Consider the following 27,240-nt stretch of genomic DNA (forward strand, 5'->3'; position numbering starts at 1 on the left):
TAATAGAAAAGTATGTAATCATTGGTATCATCTTAATCGTATTGACCCACAGAATAAAAAAAACACTTGTCATTTTTACCGTAAATTGTACGGTGTGACACCTTCCAAAATTTGCTAAATTGCAGGTTTACTCCCCCCCCCTTTTCCATTTTCTTAAATAAAAAAATAAAAAAATATGTGGTACCGCCACGTGCATAAATGTCTGAACTATTAAAATATAAGGATAGTTAAACCGCACGGTCGATGGCGTACATGTAAAAAAAATACCAAAGTCCAAAATTGTGCATTGATGATCACTTCATATACTATAAAAAAATTGATTTAAAAAAAGCGATCAAAAAGTCTCATCAAAACAAAAGTGGTACAGATGAAAACTACAGACCACGGCACAAAAAAATAACCCGCCCTGTATGCGGAAAAATAAAGTTATAGGGGTCAGAAGATGACAATTTTAAATATACTAATTTTGGTGCATGTAGTTATAATTTTTTTAAGTAGTTAAATAAAATAAAACCTACATAAATTGAATATTCTTGTAACCTAATGGACCTACACAATAAAGAGAAGGTGTCATTTTTACCCAAAAGTTCACTGGGTAGGAACGGAAGCCCCCAAAATTACAAAATGGCATTCTGTTTTTTTTTTTGTTTTGTTTTTTATTTCACCTAAGAAATAAGTTTTCAGTTTTTTTTTGGTTTCGCCACAAAATGTTATAAAATTAGTGATGCCATTACAAAGTTCAAGCCATTATATAGGTTGGTAGGTACAAAATTGAAAGAGTTATGATTTTTAGGGGAGGATGAAAAACGAAAGTGCAAAAACGAAAATTGAGAATTAAAAAACGAAAGTTCAAAAACGAAAATTGGCCTCGTCCTTAACCCCTTAAAGTGCAAAAAACGGAAAAACGCTTGGTCCTTGTTTTTTCCTCCTTACCTTTTAAAAACCATAACCCTTGAAATTTTACACCTAAAAATCCATATGATGGCTTTTCTTTTTTTATTTTTTTATTTTTAGCACCACTATTTTTACTTTGTAATGAAATCAATAATTTTTCCCAAAAATCTATGGCGAAACGGAAAAAAAATCAATGTGCGACAAAATTGAAGAAAAAAAACACCATTTTGTAAATTTTGGAGGCTTCCATTTCTACACAGTACATTTTTCGGTAAAAACGACACCTTCTCTTTATCCTGTAGATCCATACGATTAAAATGATACTCTACTTTATATAGGTTTGATTTTGTCGTACTTCTGGAAAAATCATAACTACATGCACAAAAATTAATACTTTTAAATTGTCCTTTCTGACCCCTATAACTTTATTTTTCCATGTACAGGGGTGGTATGAGGGCTCATACTTTGCACCGTGATCTGAAGTTTTTATCGGTTTGTTTTGATATGCTATTTTGGACTTTAGAATTTTTTTGGGCGTACGCCATTGACCGTGCAGTTTAATTAGCGATATATTTTTATAGTTTGGTTATTTACGCACGCGGCGATACCACATATGTTAATTAATTTATTTTTATTTTTTTAAATGGGGGAAAAGGTGGGTGATTCTGACTTAATAAATGTGATTTAACCCCTTCTTTAATAACTTTTTTTTTTCTGCAATGTTATAGCCCCCATAGGGGACTATAACATGCATTACACTGATTACAGGCACTTTTCAATGCATTGCCATAGCAATGCATTGATCAGCGTTATCTGCTCTTGATTGGATCTCAGGCTTGGAGCAATGAAACGCCGATCGGACAGTGTGGAGCAAGGTAGGGAGCCTCCCGCTGTCCTCTCAGCTGTTCGGGATGCCGTGATTTCACCGCGGCGGTCCCAAACAGCTCCGCTGAGCTAACCGGCAGCATATTCTCCTGTTTTTGACATCACGGTAAACTGAGCGCGCTTCAGATCGGGAGCCGGCCATGGACGTAAATATACGTATGTGGTCGTTAATGGGTTAAGGTAAAAATGGGCTTCGTCCTTAAGGGGTTAAAATAGTTCATAAGGGGATGGCCTCCATGACGTGGTCCCCAAAGAACAGACTGTAAAGCACCCAATGGTATGATAGGCAGTTCCTGGGTACAGAGTCTCTGAGTTTAGGTTCCAGGGCATCCAACAGACCTTGTGCAAAGGGGCACTGGAAAAAGACGTGCAAAGATGTCTCCTCCACAAAGGGGCACCGGTGGCAGTACCGGGTTCTACACAGGTCGCGGGCATGCATGAACCACCTATCAGACAGTCCTCCCTTAATGGCCATCCACAAGTCCTTATGTCCATTGGTTAGCCGCACAGAAGCCACATTGGCCCAAACAGTCTCTGCCATGGCCTCGGGGAGCCCTGAAATGAGCTCCAACAAGTTCTTAGCTTGGATGAGCTTGTAGATAGTCTTTGCCTTTCACATAAAGTTAGTCTCTCCAGCTGGTGGCCCCTCAATATGTCCCCATAAAACCAGGGAGTGTTCCATTTGTAAGGGATGGAGTTGTCTAACTTGTCGAAGCCAAGCCCCCACTATAGGGGTAAAAGAAACAAGCAAGATATGGACCTGCCCGCTGAGCCAGACTTTTCCACCAGAACCTGTTGCATGCTGACACATGCAAAGGAAGCCCTCAGCACAGTAGGGATATGGGGACTCCCTTCCCACCCTTGCGGGGCTCCTTGTACATCACAGTCCGTTTGAATGTCCATTTTGCCCCAGGTGAAGTGAAACACAGTCCGGGTGATGGCCCTGCAAACGGTCGTATGGGGAGGTGTGCAAAACTTCACTCTGCAGGACCAGTGTTTTGCCCTCCATCAAGAGCTTTCTGGTGGAGCTCCACAGTCCGACTTTAGAGTTCATCTTTGCCAGTCAGTCATTAGCCTTTGGCCACACTGGCAGGCCATTGCACAGCCCACCCTCCTATCAACTGAGGAGCAGATGGGTGTGTCTTTTTTTAATATTCTTAGGTTTCCTGTCCTGCAGTGGGAGGTCCTCTCCAGGGGTGCTGTCATTAGTGGATGCATGTTGGGACTGAGCTAAACAATTATTATTTTCTATGAGTAACAAAATAAAATTTGTCAAATATATAAGAAATACATTTTTTATTTACACTCGGACAAATAATATAAAAATACATTGAAAATCTCAGTTGACATTTAGATGCTGCTATGTCAGAGGAGTACATTCTTACTGTAAATACTAAAATCTGCCTCTTAAAGTCAAAGTAATTCTTTTTTTTTTTCCATACTATTTAACACACACTAACTCCATACAAACACATAAATGCCCTTAGCTTCAAAGACAGCTGTTACATTAACAAATTTACTACACTCGTTGTATATAGTTAATGCCACGTCAGGACAGAAAATAAGAACTATAGTAGTCTGTACAATAACGCCACTTAAAAATTTACAAAATCTTTACTGAACCTGAAATGAAATACCGTATTTTTCGCCCTATAAGACGCACTTTTTCTTCCCCAAAACTGGGGGGGTAAAGTTAGTGCGTCTTATAAGGCGAATACACACCTATCGCGGCGGTCCCTGCGGCCATCAAGGCCGGGACCCGCGGCTAATACAGGACATCACGGTGATGCCCTGTATTAACCCATCAGATGCGGACCGCCGCGTCTGAAGCTGACAGCCACGTCTGAAGCGAAACACTAACAATAACCCAGCTGTTCAGTCGGGCTGTTCGGGACCGCCGCGGTGTTCCGAACAGCTTACAGGACACCGGGAGGGACCTTACATGCCTCCTCGGTGTCTGCTCCATGCCGGGATCCCCTGCATGGCCGGCGCTTTCCTTCGTCGTCATCACGTCGTCCAATAGGAGTGGCGTGCGTAGCGACGTCATGGCGGCGACGGAGAACGAGAATACCTGGCAGCAGAGACGTTCCAGAGCGACGGGGGCACCCCGGGGACACGGCGACATCCAGGGCATCGATGACGAGCGGTGATGGGTCCGGAGCGGCGGGGACACGAGTATAACCTCCAATACCAGTGGTCTTCAACCTGCGGACCTCCAGATGTTGCAAAACTACAACTCCCAGCATGCTGGGAGTTGTAGTTTTGTAACATCTGAAGGTCCGCAGGTTGAAGATCACTGTCCTATACTTTACATTGTATTTGGTTCAGAATCTTTATTTTCTAGATTTTTATCCTATAAAATTAGGTGCGTCTTATATGCCGGAGCGTCTTATATGACGAAAAATACGGTACATATAAAGCTACTGCTTAGATTTTTGACATTCCTAGAAAATTGCTGGACCTATAGAATTAGATTGTTAAAGGGGTACTCCGGTGAAAACCTTTTTTCTTTTAAATCAACTGGTGGCAGAAAGTTAAACATATTTGTAAATTACTTCTATTAAAAAACGTAATCCTTCCAGTACTTATTAGCTGCTGAATGCTACAGAGGAAATTCCTTTCTTTTTGGAACACTGATGACATCACGAGCACAGTGCTCTCTGCTGACATCTCTGTCCATTCTAGCAACCATGCATAGCAAATGCATACCACTAAGGACAACAATAAATAAAGTGTTATTATTATTATAATAACGTCAGCAGAGAGAACTGTGGTCGTGATGTCAGAGAGCATTCCAAAAAGAGTGGGCTTTGTACCAATGTCCCATGCAAAACATCCTTTACATTTGAAATATTATTTGATCTATGGTCTATGTACATATCCCATACACACAGCAGCCTAAAGGGATGCATTAAATTTAGTTGCAGCCATAACATATTAAAGGGGTATTCCTGGCAAAAGCATCTTATCCCCTATCGAAATAGTAGTACATTTTTGTCGTTACATTTTGCATCTTTTCTTGGTGAAAAATCCCCAAATTTCATGAAAATTTTGAACATTTAGCATTTTTCTAACTTTGAAGCTCTCTGCTTGTAAGAAAAATTTATATTCCAAATAAATTATATCTTGATTCACATATACAATATGTCTACTTTATGTTTGCATCATAAAGTAGACATGTTTTTACTTTTGGAAGACATTAGAGGGCTTCAAAATTTTCCAATTTTTCACCAAAATTTCAAAATCGGAATTTTTCAGGGACCAGTTCAGTTTTGAAGTTGATTTGAGGGGCTTTCATGTTCGAAATACCCCATGAATGACCCAATTATAAAAACTGCACCCCTCAAAAGTATTCAAAATGACATTCAGAAAGTTTGACAGACCTTGCACGCTGGTAGTTGTAGTTTTGCAACAGCTGGAGGCACACTGGTTGGAAAACCTTCATTTAGGTTCTGTTACCTAACTCAGTATTTTCCAACCAATGTGCCTCCAGCTGTTTCAAAACTACAACTCCCAGCATGTACTGATCGCCAAAAGGCATGCTGGGAGATGTAGTTATACAACAGCTGGAGGTACGCAACTACAACTCCCAGCATGGTGAGACAGCAGTTTGCTGTGTGGGCATGCTGGGATTTGTAGTTTTGCAAGATCTAGAGGGCCACAGTTTAGAGACTACTGCACAGTGATCTCCAAACTGTAGCCCTCCAGCTGTTGCAAAACTACAAATCCCAGCATACCCAAACAGCTGTGTGGGCATGCTGGGAGTTGTAGTTTTGCAACATCTGGAGGGCTACAGTTTAGAGACCACTGTATAGCGGTCTCCAAACTGTAGCCCTCCAGATTTTGCTAGGCAACTCACCGGCTTTCATAGTCTGCAGCATGCCGCACCAGGGAGGCAGCCGCACGTCATTGCTGCCCACCGATCGTCGCCTCCGCCGATGGTAAGTGGACTTCCGGTTCCCCCGTTCTGCCCGGACTACTGTAGGTGGGCAGAACAGGGCAACCGAACTTTAACATCTGACCGACCAATAGCAGGGATAGGAGGGGTGGCACCCCTGCCACCTAACTCCTATCCCTTCAATGGGACCAGGGGTGTCTTGGACACCCTCAATCCCCCTTATTTTCCGGGTCACCGGAGACCCATATGACCCGGAATCACCGATTTGCGGCATGGGGACCGCCCTGGGCGATGTGCCGGGATGCCTGCTGAATGATTTCCACAGGCGTACCCATACACACTCAGTCCTTAAGGACTTTAAAACGGGGGCGTATGGATACGCCCGGCTTTTTTCAGTTTTTGCACTTTCGTTATTTCCTCCTTACCTTTTAACCTCTTAAGGACCCAGGACGTATGGGTACGTCCTGGGTCCCGGTCCTGCGATATAACGAGGGGTCACACGGTGACCCCGCATCATATAGTGGCGGGCCCGGCATCATAGTGAAGCCAGGACCCGCCTCTAATAGTGAGCGGCACTGATCGCTGTGCCGCGCGCTATTAACCCTTTAGCCGCGCACTCAAAGCTGAGCCGCGCGGCTAAAAACGAAAGTGAAAGTTGCCGGTTAGCTCAGGGAGGTCTTCTTACCTTCTCCTGCGCTGTCTGATCGCCGAATGAATGCTTCAAGCCTGAGATCCAGGCTTGAGCATTCAATCGCCGAAAACACTGATTGATCCATTCCTATGGAGATGGATCAATCAGTGTAAAAGATCAGTACATGCAATGTTATAGCCCCCTATAGGAGCTATAATATTGCATAAGAAAAGTGTAAAAAAAATCATTAACCCTTTCAATTATCCCTTCCCCTAATAAAAGTTTTAATCACCCGGCATTTCCAAGAATAAAAAAAACACAGTGTAAATAAAAATAAACATATGTGGTATCGCCGCATGTGGAAATGTCCCAATTATAAAAATATACCGCTTTTTAAACCACTCGTTCAATGGCGAAAAAAATTCCAAAGTCCAAAATAGCGCATTTTTGATCACTTTTTATACCACAAAAAAGTGAATACAAAGTGATTAAAAAGTCTGATCAGAACAAAAATGGTACCACTAAAACCTTCAGATGATGGCGCAAAAAATTAGCCCTCATATCGCCCTGAACACAGAAAAATAAAAAAGTTATAGGGGTCAGAAGATGACCATTTTAAACGTATAAATTTTCCTGCATGTATTCATGATTTTTTTCTGAAGTGATACAAAATCAAACCTATACAAGTAGGGAATCATTTTAACCGTATGGATCTACAGAATAAAGATAAGGTATCATTTTTGCCGAAAAATGTACTGCGTAAAAACGGAAGCCCTTAAAACGTTCAAAATAGTGTTTTTTCATCAATTTTGTCGCACATTGATTTTTTTTCCCGTTTCACCGTAGATTTTTGGGTAAAATGACTGATGTCATTACAAAGTAGAATTAGTGACGCAAAAAAAAACCATCATATAGAATTTTAGATGAAAATTTTTAAGAGTTATGATATTTTAAAGTTAAGGAGGAAAAATTGAAAATGAAAAAACGGAAAAAGCCCGGGTCCTTAACCCCTTAAGGACACATGACGTACTGGAACGTCATGTGTCCACTCCCGATCTATAACGCGGGGCCACGGCGTGGCCCCGCGTCATAGCGGTTCGGGCCCGGCCTCTAACAACGGCCGGGACCCGTGGCTAATAGCGCGCGGCATTGATCGCTGTGCCGCGCGCTATTAACCCTTTAGACGCGGCGTTCAAAGTTGAACGCCGCGTCTAAAGTGAAACCGAAAGCATGCCGGCTAGCTCAGTGGGCTGTTCGGGATAGCCGCGGTGAAATCGCGGCATCCCGAACAGCTGACAGGACAGCGGGAGGGCCCCTACCTGCCTCCTCGCTGTCCGATCGCCGAATGACTGCTCAGTGCCTGAGATCCAGGCATGAGCAGTCATGCGGCAGAATCATCGATCACTGGTTTCTTATGAGAAACCAGTGATCAATGTAAAAGATCAGTGTGTGCAGTGTTATAGGTCCCTATGGGACCTATAACACTGCAAAAAAAAAGTGCAAAAAAAAAGTGAATAAACATCATTTAACCCCTTCCCTATTAAAAGTTTGAATCACCCCCCTTTTCCCATAAAAGAAAAAACACAGTGTAAATAAAAATAAAAATAAACATAAATGGTATCGCCGCGTGCGGAAATGTCCGAATTATAAAAATATATCGTTAATTAAACCGCACGGTCAATGGCGTGCGCGCAAAAAAATTCCAAAGTCCAAAATAGTGCATTTTTGGTCACTTTCTATATCATGAAAAAATGAATAAAAAGCGATCAATAAGTCCTATCAATGCAAAAATGATACCGTTAAAAACTTCAGATCACGGCGCAAAAAATGAGCCCTCATACCGCCCCATACACGGAAAAATAAAAAAGTTATAGGGGTCAGAAGATGACAATTTTAAACGTATACATTTTTCTGCATGAAGTTATGATTTTTTCCAGAAGTGCGACAAATTCAAACCTGTATAAGTAGGGTATCATTTTAATCGTATGGACCTACAGAATAAAGATAAGGTGTCATTTTTACCGAAAAATGTACTACGTAGAAACGGAAGCCCCCAAAAGTTACAAAATGGCGTTTTTTTTTTCAATTTTGTCTCACAATGATTTTTTTTCCCGTTTCACCGTAGATTTTTGGGCACAATGACTGACGTCATTACAAAGTAGAATTGGTGGTGCAAAAAATAAGCCATCATATGGATTTTTAGGTGCAAAATTGAAAGAGTTATGATTTTTTAAAGGCAAGGAGCAAAAAACGAAAATGCAAAAACGGAAAAACCCCCGGTCCTTAAGGGGTTGAGAATCATAACCCTTTCAATTTTGCACCTAAAAATCCATATGATGATTTATTTTTGTGTGCCACCAATTCTACTTTGTAATGACATCAGTCATTTTACCCAAAAATTTATGGAAAAATGGAAAAAAAATCATTGTGCAACAAAATTGAAGAAAAAGCACAATTTTGTAAATTTTGGGGGCTACCGTTTCTACACAGTGCACTTTCCAGTAAAAAGGACATCTTATCTTTATTCTGTAGGTCCATACGATTAAAATGATACCCTACTTATATAGGTTTGATTTTGTCGTACATGCAGGAATATTTATACATTTAAAATTGTCATCTTCTGACCCCTATAACTTAATTTTTCTGCGTTCGGGGAGGCATGAGGGCGCATTTTCTGCGCCGTGATCTGAACTTTTTATCAGTACCATTTTGGTTTTGATGGGACTTTTTGATCACTTATTACATTTTTTTTTATGGTATAAAAAGTGACCAAAAAAACGCAATTTTGGACTTTGGAATTGTTGGGGCGTACGCCATTGACCGTGCAGTTTAATTATATATTTTTATAGTCATTTCTGCACGCGGCGATACCACACATGTTTATTTTTATTTACACTTTTTTTTTTTTTTTTTATAAAATGGGAAAAGGGGGGTGATTCAGACTTATTATGGGAGGGGTTAAATGATCTTTTTTTTTTTTATTCAGTGTTATAGCCCCCTCTAAGGAAAATAACATGTATTACACTGATCTTCTATACTGATCATTGTTATGTAATAGCATAACAATGATCAGTGATTCTGCCGCTTGATTGCTCCTGCCTGGATCTCAGGCATGGAGGAGTCATTCAGCGATTGGACGAGCAGGAGGCAGGTAAGGGACCCTCCTCATGTGTCCTAGCTGATCGGGACATTGTGGTTTCACCGCCATAGTCCCAATCAGCCCGACTGAGCTGCTGGGAGTGCATTTTTTACAACTTTAGACACAGCGATCGTGGAATAGGTTCGAGACAATCATCATCAACACCTCAATGAAATGCTGAACCTGGGGGACCATATAAAGAATAAGAAGTGGGCGATCTGCAGCAGATCCATAAACTAAGTAAATGTAGAACTAACATAACTTTTCATATTGGGCAGGATAGTTTGTTAGTTAATCCCGGAATACCCCTTTAAAGGCGTTCTTTGGGACTTTTTTAATTGATGGGCTATCTTCAGGATAGGCCATCAGTGTCAGATTGGTGGGGTCTCTGCACCCCCATAGATCAACCCTTTGGCATAGCAGCTGCACCTGAATGTACACTGTAAATGTAGCCACGACTACTAGCTTGTCAACTTTCCAGTAATGATCAGCAGAATTATAAAAGCACATCTGGAGTTTAATACAGGCGGTAACTCTGGGTGAGATGGGAACAAGATGAGTAGAGAAATGCATGTACAAAGTTACAGCAACTTGTTGTATATAATCTATAACATGGTGTTCACAGGTGTTCATTCCTTTTTTTAAATTCTATTAATTATGTTTTGTTTTTTTAAAGAACACTTTAAACAATTTTTGGAAAAACTTAATGAAAATTAAATAGGCCTTAAATTTACCTATGAGATCAATAAGGACACACTGAATTTTTTGGATGTCACTCTAGAACGAGATGAGAATGGAGGAATTAAAACCAAAGTATTTCGTAAACCTACTGCAGGAAATACCCTACTCAAATGGGATAGCCATCATCCAATTCCCCTGAAAAAAGGTATACCTAAGGGACAGTACTATCGTATACATAGGAACTGTTCGGATCATCAAACCTTTAAAAATGAGGCCCAACAATTAAGACTACGATTCAAAAAAGAGGATACCCAGAAAGAATCCTCAAGTCCGCTTACCAGGATGCCAAACAAAAAAGTAGAAAAGATCTCTTACAACCTAAAACACCTAATAGTAATTCCTTGTCACCCCTACGCATCATTGCAACATTTGATGCAGCAGCAATGGACATCAAAGGAATCATTGACCACTACTGGCCTATCCTCACCTCAGATCCTCTTGTTGGTCAATTAGTTGAAAAGAGAGCATCAATCACATATAGAAGGGACAAAAATCTAAATGACCTTCTAGTACACAGCCACTTCACCCCCCCCCCCCCCCCCCCCCACTAAGAAATCCAACTTGGCTAGACCATAAGATAAAGGGAACATACAGATGTGGTGGCTGTAAAGCCTGTCCGTTCATTAGGGTCTCAATAACGTTCAGGAGATACACGGATAATTTCGATTTCAAAAATTACAATTATGCAAACTGTAAAACATCAGGCGTAATTTACATAGCAACATGCCCCTGTCCAAAAGGATATGTAGGCAAGACTTCAAGGGAATTTAGGCGTCGGGTCTTGGAGCATGTGGGGGATGTAAGAAACAAAAGAGACAAAACTTTATCCAATCATATGCATTCTTGTCATTCTTCATCCCCACTGGATATCTCGTTTCAAGTGATAGAAACGATGGAAATGGATAAAAGGGGTGGCGATTTTGATAAACTTTTGCAAAAAGAGGCTAGATGGATCTTTCGCCTCAAAACAGTTTCCCCACTAGGTCTGAACGATTTACTATCTTTCAATTCATTCATCTAAATGGCGTCTGAGTTCACTTTCTCTCTCCCTTCCCCTTTCCCCTCTTCCTCTCCCTTGCTTGCTCTTACAATTAATTGTCATATCTTTATCTATTTATTCTATCTTAATATCAAGGAATGGAGATGAACTTATCTGTCATGTGAGTCTATAATTGGGCACAATTCTGTAAACATCTACCCTCTCTACCTAATTATTATTATCTGGTGGCTTATATTATGAAGCCCCTGTATAGTATCACCCCGGAGTCTGCATTATTTAAATACGCCCCTGGAAGCACATTATAACTTAGTGATATTACTATTCTCTATTGCGTCCAAAGTGCATCTTTCAATGTCGGAAATAACATCCTGCTGCGTTCCATCAAACGGAAGTGACGTCACTCGATGCTTCAATGAAGGTGAGCGCATTTAATTAGCTTGCGTTCCACTATGCGCTCCACGGCGCTTTTCTAATATGCGGAAGTGACGTCCCCATGTGTTTTGATGCATGCACATGACACTACACATGGGCGGAAGATACAATCCGATTATGCGTTCCAAGGGGCCGGAAATGGGCGTTATTATGCGCTTCATTCACCGGCAGTGAGATCTAACACTGCGTACCCCATAGGAACCAGAAATCTGCCCGGCTTCTACTATTTAAATGCCGGGGAGCTGCATGTGAACCAGCGGCATCCCCGGATGCACAGGCAGCTATTCCTGAAGGTTCTGTGGTTTACAGGTTAGTAAGCGGGACTTATTATTTTTACCCTTACCTTGCGCTCCTATTAACAACTATGAGTTTACATTGGCTTGTATGGTTCTTGTCTATTTATCTCTTTGACCACAACTATGCCTCTACTGCCAGTGCCTTGATTTTTGTCTATCATGACTATGTCAGGTCAGTGTTGGATATTGTCCCCCCCCTCCTTTTGTCTATATTGGAATGAGTCTAGAGGAGTTCTTTGTGGACTGTACCGGGACAATATATTGTATTTTTTATTATTATAGCACGTCATCCTTTGTGGTCACCTTGTTCCAACCACTAATCTTTGGACTGGTCTATGTATTTGTTATTCTTTATGTGGGTAAGCGACACCTAATTGTGCCTCACCTTGGGTATCTGGTGATGGCTATGTCTAGATCGCTCTATATACTTTAATATGTATATGGATACTCTTTTAGGTTCTAATCTGCAACCCAGACTTGTGTTTGATCGTGAAATTTTGAAATCATAAAACATAGGACCACTAAGGGTAAGCTTAGGTGTGTAACCTTATGACATTTTATTTATGATTTCCTGGTTACATACTAAAAGGTGCTTATGCTTCTCTATTTTATTTTAGTGTTCTTGCGAACTAACATCATATATGAAATATATTCATCAAACCACACCATCTATGTATGATATCTTTTTACCTGGTGGTGATGCATGACTTTCATGTTATATAACTACCCTCTATGTTTTTGTTGTCTCAAAAAACTAACCAGTGGATATTAATACTATATGTAACATCTAGTGACCAGTAGATATTAATATTATATGCAACATCTTGTGACTGACCTGCTTTGACATACACTACATACTGACTCTACTTGACGCTAAGCTTCAGTCATCATTCATTTTATCATGATATGGAGTATGCTTTTCTTCTGTGCCATGTGATGTAATATTGTGTATCAGTCTATCTTGATGAATATTATCTGACTATTAAATGGTTGTGATTCCCTCTCATCCCTGATGAGCCCTAAATATGAATGCGTGAAACGCGTTGGCAAGAGAGGCGTGTTAATCACTTATCAATGGCCATTATTGTGATGTTTTCACCTAACCCTATCCACACTTAGTTGTAGGAGGATCTACCTAGATAGGTAGGGCTTCTAGTATAGGTTATCACTTGTTACCCCAACCCCCTCCCTTTATATGTGGCACTTTATTGCAATATTGTAAGTTAATTTATCCTGCACTATTTGTTTTTGATACAAGTAAAAATCTATTTATTTTTATCATAAACCTAATTGGTGTGTTCTTTATAACTACTTGATTATTAATTGTTGTCTCACCAAGGGACGATTATATCAAAGAAGCTGAGGGTGCCTGTATATCTGACCCAGCGTTTTTTTTTTTTTTTTTTTTTTTTAAAGCAACACAATTTTTGCCTCATATGAGGCAAGTGACTCAATCTTGTCTCATGTTTTCAGTGCACGGTCATTTTTCATATTCTATAGGTGATAGCTCCATATATGAGCTCTGCTTCACAATCCTGTCCTGCATATAGACAATGCTTCTTACACATTAGCCCAGATTTTTTTTATGCATGTTGTGTTTGAAATTTGGGCTACAAATTTAGGTTTGCACCCAAAAAGAATAGTAAAATGTGCCACATCCCATATTTTCTCACACCAAAAAGTGTATAGCTAAGGCTTCTGTATATATTAAGCCACATTTACAAAACCAACTAGAATTTCTTTGGTGCATAAAAGTGACACAGTATAAACCAAGATAGAATTGGTTTAAAAACTTTTAGACACTTACCTTTTTGCTGCATGTCCAACATATGCCATATAGAATACAGATCACAATCCTGAATCCAGGCACAAAGTTAGCCTGTTTGAAAGATAGCTAATGCAAAACTAGTCACTTTAATAAATTACTCCCATGCAACAAACTGCACAGTATACAGATAAAAGCTGGGCCCAAGGGATGGAATAGGGAGCAACCAGCGAGACAACAGTTGCCCACTACTCTTCTAGGCCAGTGCAACATAATTCATACCTAAATATATCTCATTGGTTTTGTGTTGCACAGTCCTATAAATCAGATCAAATAATTTTGCTGAAATTTAAGCCTAATTTAGTTTAATGGGATTCCACCCACAATTCCGCAAAATTATAAGACTGGACTTATATTTTTGCACAATGCAGAATTTCCAAGAATGGGACAGCGGGAATTCCACTGAACATATTGTGCAGTAAATTCCAGCAGAATTTTTCAAAAGCATGTTCAGTCAGTCACAGTGGCAATCTAGGCTATGTCCACATGAAAGTTATGGCATATATATATATATATATATATATATATATATATATATATATAGTGTTTGGGTGTATTTGTTGCCCACAATGCAAGTGAAATAAAAGTATAATTTTAATGTATAATTTTTTTTTACTGGATATTGTTATATTAAATTGCATAGTCTACCACACTATTGCATACTTTTTTGTTTGGCATATGATGTATGTTAGCCAAACGGAAACCAAAAGAGTTTTGCGGACATGTTTAATGTGTATGTTAAGAGCTTTCCCAACATATATGCTAAACGTACATCATAAACGTACAACTTAATGTTAGCATAGCCTTACAGGAAAGCTAATTTAAGGTAACAACTAATATGGCTGCACTTTTTGTCATAATTTTTGCAAAAATGGCCACATAGCAAAAGAAAAAATATCTTTATTAGTAAAACAAGATAATAGACTTTTTTTCTGATTTCTAAATGTGTAGTCCATGGATGTTTTATATGTTTTGACGAGAAATCCTGTTGATTATATACAATCCCATTTTATATACCATGCACCCGTGTGAATCGGACATGAACACAGCTTCTTAAAATAAGTTATATTTTCATTCACAGAAGACAAGCAGAAATCTTAAAAATTGTGAGGAGCTAAAATACAAAGTAAATCAGAAAGTAGGATAACGTTTCCTAATAAAGTGGATAGGCTTTTTTTTTTTTTACACTGAAATGTAAGAGACCTTTAAAAGGGAACCTGTCATCTGTTTCATGCTGCACACATCATGGACAGCATAAAACTGGTGCAGAGTGCAATGTCGGAATACTATGAATTATCCAAACAAATATTGGCTATCCGAGAGCCTCACTTACATGGTCTATATATATATATATATATAATCTCTACGCCAACGTTATTGACCATAGAAAACACTCAAAATGTCAGAAAGATATAAGAAAATTGTTGATCTTTATCAAACACGTTTTCGCAATTCTGCTTTGTCAGGGGGTGACCCCTGACAAAGCAGCATTGTAAAAACGCGTTTGGGGTGCATGTTCAGGTGTCCTGGTATCCATTGTTGATTGATCCTGCATTATGTTATATTGTTGTTGCCTAGGGGAGTAGCCATTGTCCCTCCCATAGAGACCTATATACAGTAACCCCCTGACATGCGATGGCCCCGACATATGAGCAAATTGACATACGATGGCCTCTCAGAGGCCATCGCATGTCGATGTCAGCATCGACATACAATGCTTTTATATGTCGGGGCCATCGCATTAACTGCTATCCGACAGCTCAAAATGCTTAAGCTGCTGTCGGATAGCAGTTTAAGCATCCCGGACAGATTCACTTACCTATCCCTGCTGCTCCGGGTCCACTTCGGGATCCTCCGGCGTCTTTTGCATCTCCTCCAGGGTCTGGGCCTCGCTTTCCGGCATCGCTATTACGTCGCTACGCACGCCGTGCCGGCGCTGCAACGTAATAACGTCACCAGAAAGCAAGGCCCAGACCCTGGGGAAGATGCGGAAGAAGCCGGAGGATCCCGAAGAAGACGTCGGAGCAGCGGGACAGCATCGGGAGCGGTGAGGATGCGGTCCGGAGCGGCGGGGGACAGGTATAACTTCCTATACTTTACATTGCACGAATCCCTCAACATACGATGGAATCGACAAACGATGGGTCGTTTGGAACGAATTACCATTGTATGTTGAGGGACCACTGTACTTATATTATATTCATCTGTGTACCTACACAGTCACACTGGTGATTTACCACCAATGTGCACTTTATTATTGCAGTTTCACCTGATACTTGCTTTCAGTTACTACATACACCCCGCTGTATACCTGTACAAAGGTGATTACTTTACCCATACCCTCACCTCCTGCTTTTTTCTACCTGTGTATTCTGTTGTACCCCACTATTATATGTTTTTTACTTGTTTTCATGCTATTTTTTGTTACCAATAAAGATCAACAATACTATGAATTACTCTGGGATGCTCTATCTTTTCAGAGAAGTCATAGTTTAAAAATGCTGCATGGACTCGGGTAACTAGTCTACACTGCTAGGAAGAGAAATGTCACTCAAGCCTACAGGGCGGGGAGAACCCTCCCAGACCTGCCCCTAGGACTAGTTACCCGGGTCTTAGTGCCATATTTAAATGAGGACTACTCTGAAACACCTAGTGTCTCAGTATAACAGTGTGTAGAAATCACACCATCATTATTCTGCCTGCAGTTTGAGCAGCATAAAATAAAACTGGTGACAGGTTCCCTTTAAGAACTGTATTAAAGTGATTTATTTGCTCTGTCAGATCTTGCTGTAAATGCCCTATATTCAATATAGAAGTATTTGGATAAACAAAATTAAAACCCCTGAAAGCAAGGGGAGGGCTCTCTATAGTTAAAACGGTTTTCTAGGATTTCATACAGGCCAGGCCATTAAAGAAGAACTCCAGGAAAAAGTAACTTTCAGTCTGATACAGCAAGTGCTGTATGAATCAACTGGTCATTTTGAAAGAAGTGAGAACTGGAATGGGGGAACTGAGCCCCTTGGTTGAAAAAGGGAAGAAGGGTGGCTGTTAAACCTTACCATACTAATGTCAGGAGGGTAAAGAACATTTTAAGAGTGCTTCTTTAATGTATGATCTGTGGGACCACCCCCGAGGACCAACCCCCAAAAAGGGAAGTAGCCAATCGCGTATGGATGTCTGTTTATTAAGAGCCTGCTTGGAGCACCAATATACCCCTTCATTTTGTTTACTGGTCCCAAGGTTTGCCCCTAAAGATCACACATTCTTAGCCTATCCTAAGAACAGATAGGGAGGGGAGGTAGACAGGTTTTTCAGTGTGTCTTTTGAAACACAAACCCTACTAGGCATAACTAAGGCACAATTCTGAAACCCAGTAGAGATGTCTTGAAGCACTTTAAGTCATATGTACAAGCTAAATATTTACACCAATTTCTTGCATCAATATAAATCTATATATTTATATAATCATCTATATATGTACATCAATTATATCTCTTTACAGAATACTGCATGGTATTTACATTAATTGAATTTAAAATAATACTCTCGAAACTGTATACTTATAGAAAATAAAGGCAGTAAATGTTAAGCAAGTAAGACAAGGTAAGACATGCTTAACTTGGAAGAACAGGTATGATATTGGTTTGGAGATCTATACTGCAATTTCTGAGTCCTCTGCTGAGTCATCAGCATAGAGAAGGTCTTCAGTCAATGAATTGCCATCCAGAAGAGTATTGCTATCACACCATGGCACTCTGTTACGTGGCATACTGTCATGTAGAAGTGGAGCGCAAGCTTGGTTTGCCAATTCTTCAGTTGCTGCCAATTCTTCAGTTTCACCATTTAAGATATACCTTTCTTCATCAAAACTACAACCATGGACCTCCACAGTGACCATAGTTGTGTCAGATCTGGAGGGAGTAATATGTACATACTTGGAATCTACATCCAAGGATATCTCACTTATGTCTGGATCTTGTGTGAAAAGCTCACTGTCCTCTGGTAAGCTTGTGTTAATATAAATAATGTCTTCCTTGTTCATCGCAGGAGGAAGTTCTTGAAGGAACTTCTCCAGCTTATATTTTAGTTCCGTGAATGTAGGTCGATCCACTGGGTCCGTTCTCCAGCACAGATACATCAATTCATACCTGTGGAGGAGTAAGGTGAAGCTTTTGTCAATTGGCACAAATAGTGTGGAATAATTTATCTGTGTCAGATAAACAGTGATACAATTTATATACCAGAAAAACCTAGATTAACTTACATAGGAAATTGCATAGCATTGTTCTGTATTAGAAACCTAAAGATAGCTGATCAAATATAATATCTTATATAAAAAGCATCGCCGCTAATAAAAATTCATTAAAAAAGATTGTCATTTCATATATAAAGTCCAAAATGGTACGAATAAAAACTACAGATCACAGTATAAAAATGAATTATCAAACAGCTACATAGACAGAAAAATAAAGAAAAGTTATAGGGTCAAAATATATTTAAATTTTTTTTTTTTATAAGAAGTACAATATTCCATACAAAATCTTTGTAAATATGGGTATTAGAGATGAGCGAACTTACAGTAATTCGTTTTGTCATGAACTTCTCGACTCTGTGTTTGATGACTTTAGCCTGCACAAATTAGTTCAGCTTTCAGGTGCTCCACTGGGACTCTCTTCTTGGACTGTATCCTCCTTTTCCAGCCCACCGGAGCACCTGAAAGCTGAACTAATTTATGCAGGCTAAAGTCAGCAAGAAGTTTGTGACGAATCGAATTACTGGAAGTTCGCTCATCTCTAATGGGTATCATTGTGAATGGATTGACCCACAGAATAAAGATGACCTGAATTTTACTGTAAAGTGCACTGTATAAAGATAAAACCCCCAAATAATATTTTTGATTGTTTAGTTGTACATTTTCTAAAAATTATTTAAAAAAACGTGTCCTCATATGGCTCTGTGGGTGGAAATATAAAAGAGCTATATCTCTTAACCCCTTAAGGACTCAGGGTTTTTCCGTTTTTGCACTTTAGTTTTTTCCTCCTTACCTTTTAAAAATCATAACCCTTTCAATTTTCCACCTAAAAAGCCATATTATGGCTTATTTTTTGCGTCGCCAATTCTACTTTGCAGTGACATTAGTCATTTTACCCAAAAATGCACGGCGAAACGGAAAAAAAAATCATTGTGCGACAAAATCGAAGAAAAAACGCCATTTTGTAACTTTTGGGGGCTTCCGTTTCTACGCAGTGCATATTTCAGTAAAAATTACACCTTATCATTATTCTGTAGGTCCATACGGTTAAAATGATACCCTACTTATATAGGTTTGATTTTGTCGCACTTCTGGAAAAAATCATAACTACATGCAGGAAAATGTATATGTTTAAAAATGTAATCTTCTGACCCCTATAACTTTTTTATTTTTCCACGTACAGGGCGGTATGAGGACTAATTTTTTGCGCCGTGATCTGAAGTTTTTATCGGTATGATTTTTGTTTTGATCGGACTTTTTGATCACTTTTTATTCATTTTTTAATGGTATAAAAAGTGAACAAAATACGCTTTTTTGGACTTTGGAATTTTTTTGCGCGTACGCCATTGACCGTGCAGTTTAATTAATGATATATTTTTATAGTTTGGACATTTTTTACACTGTTTCATTTTTTTTAATGGGAAAAGGGGGGTGATTCAAACTTTTATTAGGGAAGGGGTTAAATGACCTTTATTAACACTTTTTTTTAAACTTTTTTTTGCAGTGTTATAGGTCCCATAGGGACCTATAACACTGCACACACTGATCTTTTACACAGATCACAGGCGTGTATTAACACGCCTGTGATCAGTGTTATCGGCGCTTGACTGCTCCTGCCTGGATCTCAGGCACGGAGCAGTCATTCGTCGATCGGACACCAAGGAGGCAGGTAAGGGCCCTCCCGGTGTCCGGTCAGCTGTTCAGGACGCCGCGATTTCACCGCGGCGGTCCCAAACAGCCCGACTGAGCAGCCGGGTCACTTTCACTTTTGCTTTAGAAGCGGCGGTAAGCTTTGACCGCCGCTTCTAAAGGGTTAATACCGCACACAAAAAATATCCTTTTCTCGGCCGCTCTTCATTTGGGGACACAGATACTGATGGGACGTACCAAAGCAGTCCCCTAGTGTGGGAAAAACAACTGAACCCTATATGCTCATAAGGCTCACAGATGAGACCCAGGGCCAAGAGGCAATTGAGGCTCGCAAACAGAGCTTCAAGAAGTACCCATCAACCATGGAGATGGACTAGGACGCCAAGAAAGGGACTAAACCAATAGTCCCCAGAAAGACACAAGAGAGGGACATCTCAGAGGCTAGATGGGCCGTAACCATCCTGATAGGAAGGAGGAAAACCACTCCAAGGAAGCACAGAACCAGACAAAGGGCTAGCCCGACTGGGAAACACAAAAAAAAAGGGAACTCCAAGAAAAACCCCAACCAGAGAATTAATAGATTCAAGAGAGCAGGGTGGGAAAACGCCCCGTAGAGCTGCGAACGCCTGAGCAGAAGACGAGCACGGACAAGGTGGAGAACAGAACCTCCGGGAAAAAAGGAAGAGAGATGGGAACAGTTTCCAGAGAGGCATGGAAAACAAGACCAATGACCTGACCCAAAAAGTTGCAGGCCCCAAAACCATTGTCCTAGGGGCATGCCGTGAGCCTGAACAGCGGGAAAAAACACGTCGAGAAAACCACATCTCTGCAGAAGCTGAAATAGGCCAGACTGGCAATAATTTGGCTGCCGGAATGCCTTCTGTCTCAAGAGTACATGGACCCTGAGAGAGAGGAAGGAAAAATAGAGCTAAATGAGGAGCAAAACATCCTGTGAAGGAGCACTTGGAACCACGCAGTGGCCGAAGTGGGAACTGGAGGTGCCCAAGGCTCCTGAAGGTCCCACAAGCTAAAATTGCCTAGACTGGCGTAATTCGGCTGCCAGTGAGCACCAAGGCATAGCTGGCAAAACGCACTGCTGATAGCTCTCACGTGAACAATGGCCCAGTCAGGTACCCCACCTGTGTAGGGGAGGAAAGAGATGGTGCCATCTTGGTAATAGAAAGCTCTCCGCGAGACAGCAAAAGCCCCCTATTGGAGGGGAAAAAAGGACAGTCGAGGCAAAAGTCAAGTACTGACCATGCCCAACCCCCGATTGCTGTACTCCCTGTGGAAGGGGGACTGCCAAGTAATGGAGGCCCAAGAAGGGAACAAAGATGGCTGCCGTTCCTGTGAAGTTCTATTGAACCTGCAGGAAACATCTACACCCTATTGTCCAATGGTGCTACACTCAAGGAAGATGCATGCGGTGCCGGAAACCAAGCCAACCCAGTCTGACTCACTGGTAGAAGTTCCGCTGGGAGAAGGTCCATAAAGAGTCACTCTTACGGGGCCCCGAAGAAAAGTGGGGCACCGGACATCCGCCAGGGAAGCAGCAGGTACAGGGTGGGTGGCCTGGTGAATCAGTAAAATCATGCAGACACAGGCTGGCTAATTGGAATAGCCATGCAACACACCGGGTCACTGCGTTCAGGACCACACACCTAAAGTGGGTTACCAGCCTTCAGCCACGAGAGTGGCAGGCATTTGAGAGGGACCTGGTAGGGTAGGGAACCCTGCAACCCGCATTACATGCCACAGCCCTGTGATGGGAGGCCGATGGGGTGGCGATAACATGACCACAGCACAGATAGGTGATCACTGTGCCCCTCCGTCGCATGGGGGAAGGCGGGATGGCCCAGAAGCCATATGTAGTATCCCAGCCATCCTGGGAGATTGGGGGAAGCTGAAGCTATAGGGTCCACAGGATACACCGGATCACTTCTGCAGACACTGCGCACTAGCAGTAGGGCACTGGAACTCTAGCTGCGGATGCAGCCATCATGAGATAAGTGACAGGCAGCGGAGGAACCATGCAGACCACTGTCTGGCTTACTGGTATAGGGTCCATAACATACACTGGGTCACTCCTTCAGACACCTCGCATTGGGGTACCGGAATACCAGCCACGGATGTGGCAGCTATGAGATGAGTGACAGGTAGCAGAGGAAACCATGCAGACCACACTCTGGCCCATTGGTATCAGATCCAATCTATGCCCACGCAGGGTCACTTTCATGGATACCTCATACTAGAAGTGGGGATCCAGAGCACCAGCCGTAGAAGCGGCAGACATGTGCTAGGTGACCTATGGAGGAGGAATCCTAAGAACACTCCCCCGAGGGGTGACCAGCGGTGGGGGAAACCACTAATCCATTTAGCCAGTACCCTCTCAGGTACCAGAGCCGCAAGTCGGACTCTTTAGGCCCAGGGCCAGCCAAAAAAGGCTTATATATGATCGAGGAGGAACATCAAAAGAGGACCTGAGCTTCCGCCAGGAATGCCAATGCACCATCAGGGTCACCCCACCGGTGCCTTTCTCTGGTAGGGAGGGATAGAAATTCCACTGTGGGCACGCAGACATGGCAATGACCTGATTGCATACGCTCTCACACAGAGTGAGAACCCTGTAGAAAAAAGGATATGCGGAGACATATCCAAACAGTATGTTTAATAAAAAAAATATTAAAATCCTAGCGGCCCCCAGAAAAATAATAGGCATTAAAAATACAAACCCCAGACAGGGAAGATGAAGTGATAAAAAAACGTAGACCAAAAGCTGTAATGGCTATAACTGGTCACCACAAGAGGGAGCACTCTTAAGGGAATGAAAATTAGGGGCTGGCAATATCAATAATTGCCACAGGAGGATGCTTATAGTCATCTGCCCACACAGGAACACCACTTTTTTTATTTTTTTAAGCACAATATGGTGGGGGGAAAAGGGGGGATGCAGGAAGAAGGGCATCATGCGAGGAGGCCCCCGCATGAGACCGAGTGTCCTGTTACTTCATGCGGGGACACCGTAAAAATGTGTGCAGTATGGCTGGAGCGGTAATAGTGCGGTAGAGGCTAAGCTTAATTGTGGGCCGCCCCGCCCCCAAAACCAAGGGGGGGGGAGGGGGGCAGAGAAAGAATGGCTGCAGCCACTAAAGGCGCTGTGCTAGCCCCCACACTGAATGATCCCGGCAGCGCGCGAAAACTGCAGATCCCGGGAAGAAGGGGCGGAGCTACATGCATCGTAATGGCTCTGGCTGGCTGGCCGGCCGGCATAAGGTTATAACCGGGGAAGCCGTGAAGTGATCAGGGGGAAAAGATGTGGCCGTGGGGTGCAGGCAGCAGCCGCAAACAGACGGCGGCTTCCCCGAGACAGCGGCTGCTGCAGGTCCCGCACGCCAGACTAGCCTAGTGTGCAGGCAGGAAGATGAGGGGGACACCCACAGAGTCGGGCGCCCCAGAGAGGACCAGGAGATCCCTGACGGCAAGCGCCGGTCCACAGAGTAGCGGTGCTGGTACAGAGATCCAGGGAGAGCCGTAATAAAGAACAATCACTGGAGTCCCACCATCACCCAGAGAAGTGACAGAGCTCCATTGCCATGTTGGAGCTCTGCAGGCTACCCAACGAAAGCCTGTGTCAATAAGTGATCCCCTACTAGAGGCCAGTGGGAGTGGGTGAGTATATCCTGCCAGGGAGGAGCCGACTTTTTTTCTATGTAGTGTCAGCGCCTCCTGGTGGCAAGAGCATATACCCCATCAGTATCTGTGTCCCCCAATGAAGAGTGACCGAGAAACAAAAACGCCAAAAATGAAATATGGCTGTGCCACAAGGCTGGATTTTGGGTGTGTCCTTATGGGGTTAAGAAATGCACTATGATTTTTACCGTTACCTCCATGCTTTTGGTTTTATTTATTCCCACATTTTGCATTGTTATATTTTAATTCTTTAAATACTTGAATAAACTACTATGAAATACTGTACGTCATATTATTGTACATTCATACAGCCTTGTTTACTCACAGTTCATCCATACAATCTGCTGGTTGCTTTAGTCTATGTCCCTGAAGTAAATAGTCATATATTTCATGGTTCTGGACCCCTGGATAGGGCGTCATCCCTCTGGTTACGATTTCCCACATTGTGATACCAAACGCCCACTGTAGATAACAAACACATAGATCAGGAAGATCTTTCCAGAAGAAATGAATGAATCCATTTACACTGAAAGGTCAGCTACCAGGATCCCACTCGTGTTTAGGGCAAAAATTATAGTAAATGGGAGCAACAAATTATAAGAAGGTTTGGTAACATGATTATGAGAAAGGACAATAGGGTCCACACATGGTGACAAACAAGAGGTTCTGTCTCTACTTAATAACATTCTGCAGCCTGACATTATTTGTCTACACAACATGACATCAACATCAATGCAGGCAATACAGTGAATAAGCTTAGTATTTATTGCAAGTAAAAGAAATGGACATCAGGGGAAGTAAGATGTGATTACTTATGTTGCTATTGTGCTACTTTTATCTAAACATATAAGACAAAAACTTGTCTGCTAGTGATATACCATGATGTGCCATACAAAATAACATAATGAACACTAAAATTGTGCATATACTGAAGAAGAACACATTGCTCACAACTGTTATAGTTCTGTGATCATTACTAAGCAAGTAACATGGGACATCAAACCAATTGCATTACACTGTAACATGGTGTACTCTGAACCTTTAATGCAGATTAAGGATGCTGTCTAAATTAGAAATATCTATATTAATAGAGCCAGCCGCTCTATTAACCTGGAAAAGAAGTCACTACAAAGAGCATGTATTCCTATAGAGGAGCCCACTTATTACTTCCTTAAAGGGGTTATCCAGGAAAAAAACACATTATATATATATATATATATATATATATATATATCTCTCAACTGGCTCCAGAAAGTTAAACAGATTTGTAAATGACTTCTATTAAAAAATCTTAATCCTTTCAGTACTTATGAGCTTCTGAAGTTAAGGTTGTTCTTTTCTGTCTAAGTGCTCTCTGATGACACGTGTCTCGGGAACTGCCCAGTTTAGAAGCAAATCCTAATAGCAAACCTCTTCTAAACTGGGCGGTTCCAGAGACACGTGTCATCAAAGAGCACTTAGACAGAAAAGAACAACCTTAACTTCAGAAGCTCATAAGTACTGAAAGGATTAAGATTTGTTGATAGAAGTCATTTACAAATCTGTTTAACTTTCTGGAGCCAGTTGATATATAAAAAAAAAATAACCCCTTTAATGACTATTTAACTTGGCACCCTTTTAATATATATATATATATATATATATATATATATATATATATATATATATATATAATGTAGATAATAACATATGTATATGTTAGATAATAACATATGTATATTTGAAATATACATTGTGTAAAAAATGTGTATATTTTTAGGTGGAAAAAAAATACTGTCTGTGCAGCTATTGCCTGTGAATCTCAGTGCAGAGACAAAATACAGGAAGTGAGGGCAGGGCTCTGTGCAGGCTCCTGGCTTGTCAATCATCCTGCTGTGTGAGCCGGGAGCATGTCATAGAGCATCACTGCACAGAGCCCTGCTTGTCCTCACTGCACAGAGCCCTGCTTTTCCTCATTGCACAGAGCCCTGCTTGTCCTCACTGCACAGAGCCCTGCTTGTCCTCACTGCACAGAGCCCTGCTTGTCCTCACTGCACAGAGCCCTGCTTGTCCTCAGTTTACAGAGCCCTGCTTGTCCTCACTGCACAGAGCCCTGCTTGTCCTCAGTGTACAGAGCCCTGCTTGTCCTCAGTGTAAAGAGCCCTGCTTGTCCTCAGTGTACAGAGCCCTGCTTGTTCCATTGCACAGAGCCCTGCTTGTCCTCAGTGTACAGAGCCCTGCTTGTCCTCACTGCACAGAGCCCTGCTTGTCCTCACTGCACAGAGCCCTGCTTGTCCTCAGTGTACAGAGCCCTGCTTGTCCTCAGTGTACAGAGCCCTGCTTGTCCTCATTGCACAGAGCCCTGCTTGTCCTCAGTGTACAGAGCCCTGCTTGTCCTCAGTGTACAGAGCCCTGCTTGTCCTCAGTGTACAGAGCCCTGCTTGTCCTCACTGCACAGAGCCCTGCTTGTCCTCAGTGTACAGAGCCCTGCTTATCTTCAGTGTACAGAGCCCTGCTTGTCCTCACTGTACAGAGCCCTGCTTGTCCTCACTGTACAGAGCCCTGCTTGTCCTCACTGCACAGAGCCCTGCTTGTCCTCACTGCACAGAGCCCTGCTTGTCCTCACTGCACAGAGCCCTACTTGTCCTCACTGCACAGAGCCCTGCTTGTCCTCAGTGCACAGAGCCCTGCTTGTCCTCAGTGTACAGAGCCCTGCTTGTCCTCAGTGTACAGAGCCCTGCATGTCCTCAGTGTACAGAGCCCTGCTTGTCCTCACTGCACAGAGCCCTGCTTGTCCTCACTGCACAGAGCCCTGCTTGTCCTCACTGCACAGAGCCCTGCTTGTCTGCCCTCACTTCCTGTATTTTGTCTCACACAGGCAGTAACTGCAGGGACAAAACAGCATTTTTTTTCCACCAAAAAATCTTCACATTTTTAAAGGGTACCTCTCATCAAATAAGATTTAGATTAATGAATGTTGAATAACTTTCCAATAGCATGTTAATGAAAAATATGCTTCTTTCTATTATATTTTTCCCGATCAGTCCTGTCAGCAAGCATTTCTGACTCATGCTGGAGTCCTAAACACTCAGAGCTGCCAGCCTGCTTTGTTCACAGCCAAACAGGCTGTGAACAAAGCAGGATGGCAGCTCTGAGTGTTCTCCTTTGTGAACAAAGCAGACTGGCAGCTCGTAGTGTTTAGGACTCCAGCATGAGTCTGAAATGCTTGCTGACAGGACTGGTAGGGAGACCCCTAGTGGTCATTTCTTCAAAGTGGAAAATTAAATAGAAAGAAGCATATTTTTTAATAACATGCAATTGTGAAGTTATTCTGCATACATTAATCTATAACATATCAAAAGTTTTTTTGATGAGAGGTACCCTTTAAAGCAATATACATTACAAATATACATATAATGTCATTATCTACATTATATATATTAAAAAAAAGTGTTTCCAAATGACAGGTAATTCACAGATTAATTCAAGGGAATTAAGAACTTGCTGGCCACCTTACCACATCACTTTTTACAGTGTAGATGCGATCAGCGAGACTTTCCACGGCAATCCATTTTACAGGCATCTTTGCAATTCGTCCTTGACGGTAGTAATCACCACTATATATTTTTTTAGATAGGCCAAAATCAGCAACACACACAGTCATGTCATCTCTCAACCTAAACAAATTCAGAACACATTTTAGGGTCTGGTACACAGTGTCATTTAACCTTTTAATGCTAAAAACAGTAAAGTGACAGTGTTGCCTATGTTTTTTTTATTGATTACAGCCAGACATTGATACATTATTATGGGGGAAGATATCTTGCCTGAGCTATTTTTAACAGCATTTAGTAATATGCTTTACAGAAAGCCACATGGACATAGACACAATTAACTTCTCCAGACCATATTCTTTACATGGGGTAGG

General features: G+C 41.7%; 1 protein-coding gene across 7 annotated transcripts in view; it reads right to left on the minus strand.

The window, feature by feature from the left end:
- Positions 1-14,439: 14,439 nt before the first annotated feature.
- MERTK (MER proto-oncogene, tyrosine kinase) overlaps positions 14,440-27,240 on the minus strand; it is a 177,517-nt gene continuing 164,716 nt past the window's right edge. For all 7 annotated transcript variants that reach the window (XM_056567212.1, XM_056567207.1, XM_056567209.1 and 4 more), the window contains 3 exons: positions 26,830-26,989; positions 23,659-23,795; positions 14,440-17,889 (listed from right to left, as the gene is read on the minus strand). In XM_056567212.1, the coding sequence (XP_056423187.1) occupies positions 17,394-17,889; positions 23,659-23,795; positions 26,830-26,989 (793 nt within the window). In that variant the 3' untranslated portion in view covers positions 14,440-17,393. The remainder of the gene's footprint in view (positions 17,890-23,658; positions 23,796-26,829; positions 26,990-27,240) is intronic.

The sequence above is a fragment of the Hyla sarda genome, chromosome 3, assembly GCF_029499605.1.
Source record: "Hyla sarda isolate aHylSar1 chromosome 3, aHylSar1.hap1, whole genome shotgun sequence".
In the NCBI taxonomy this organism is placed as follows: domain Eukaryota; kingdom Metazoa; phylum Chordata; class Amphibia; order Anura; family Hylidae; genus Hyla; species Hyla sarda.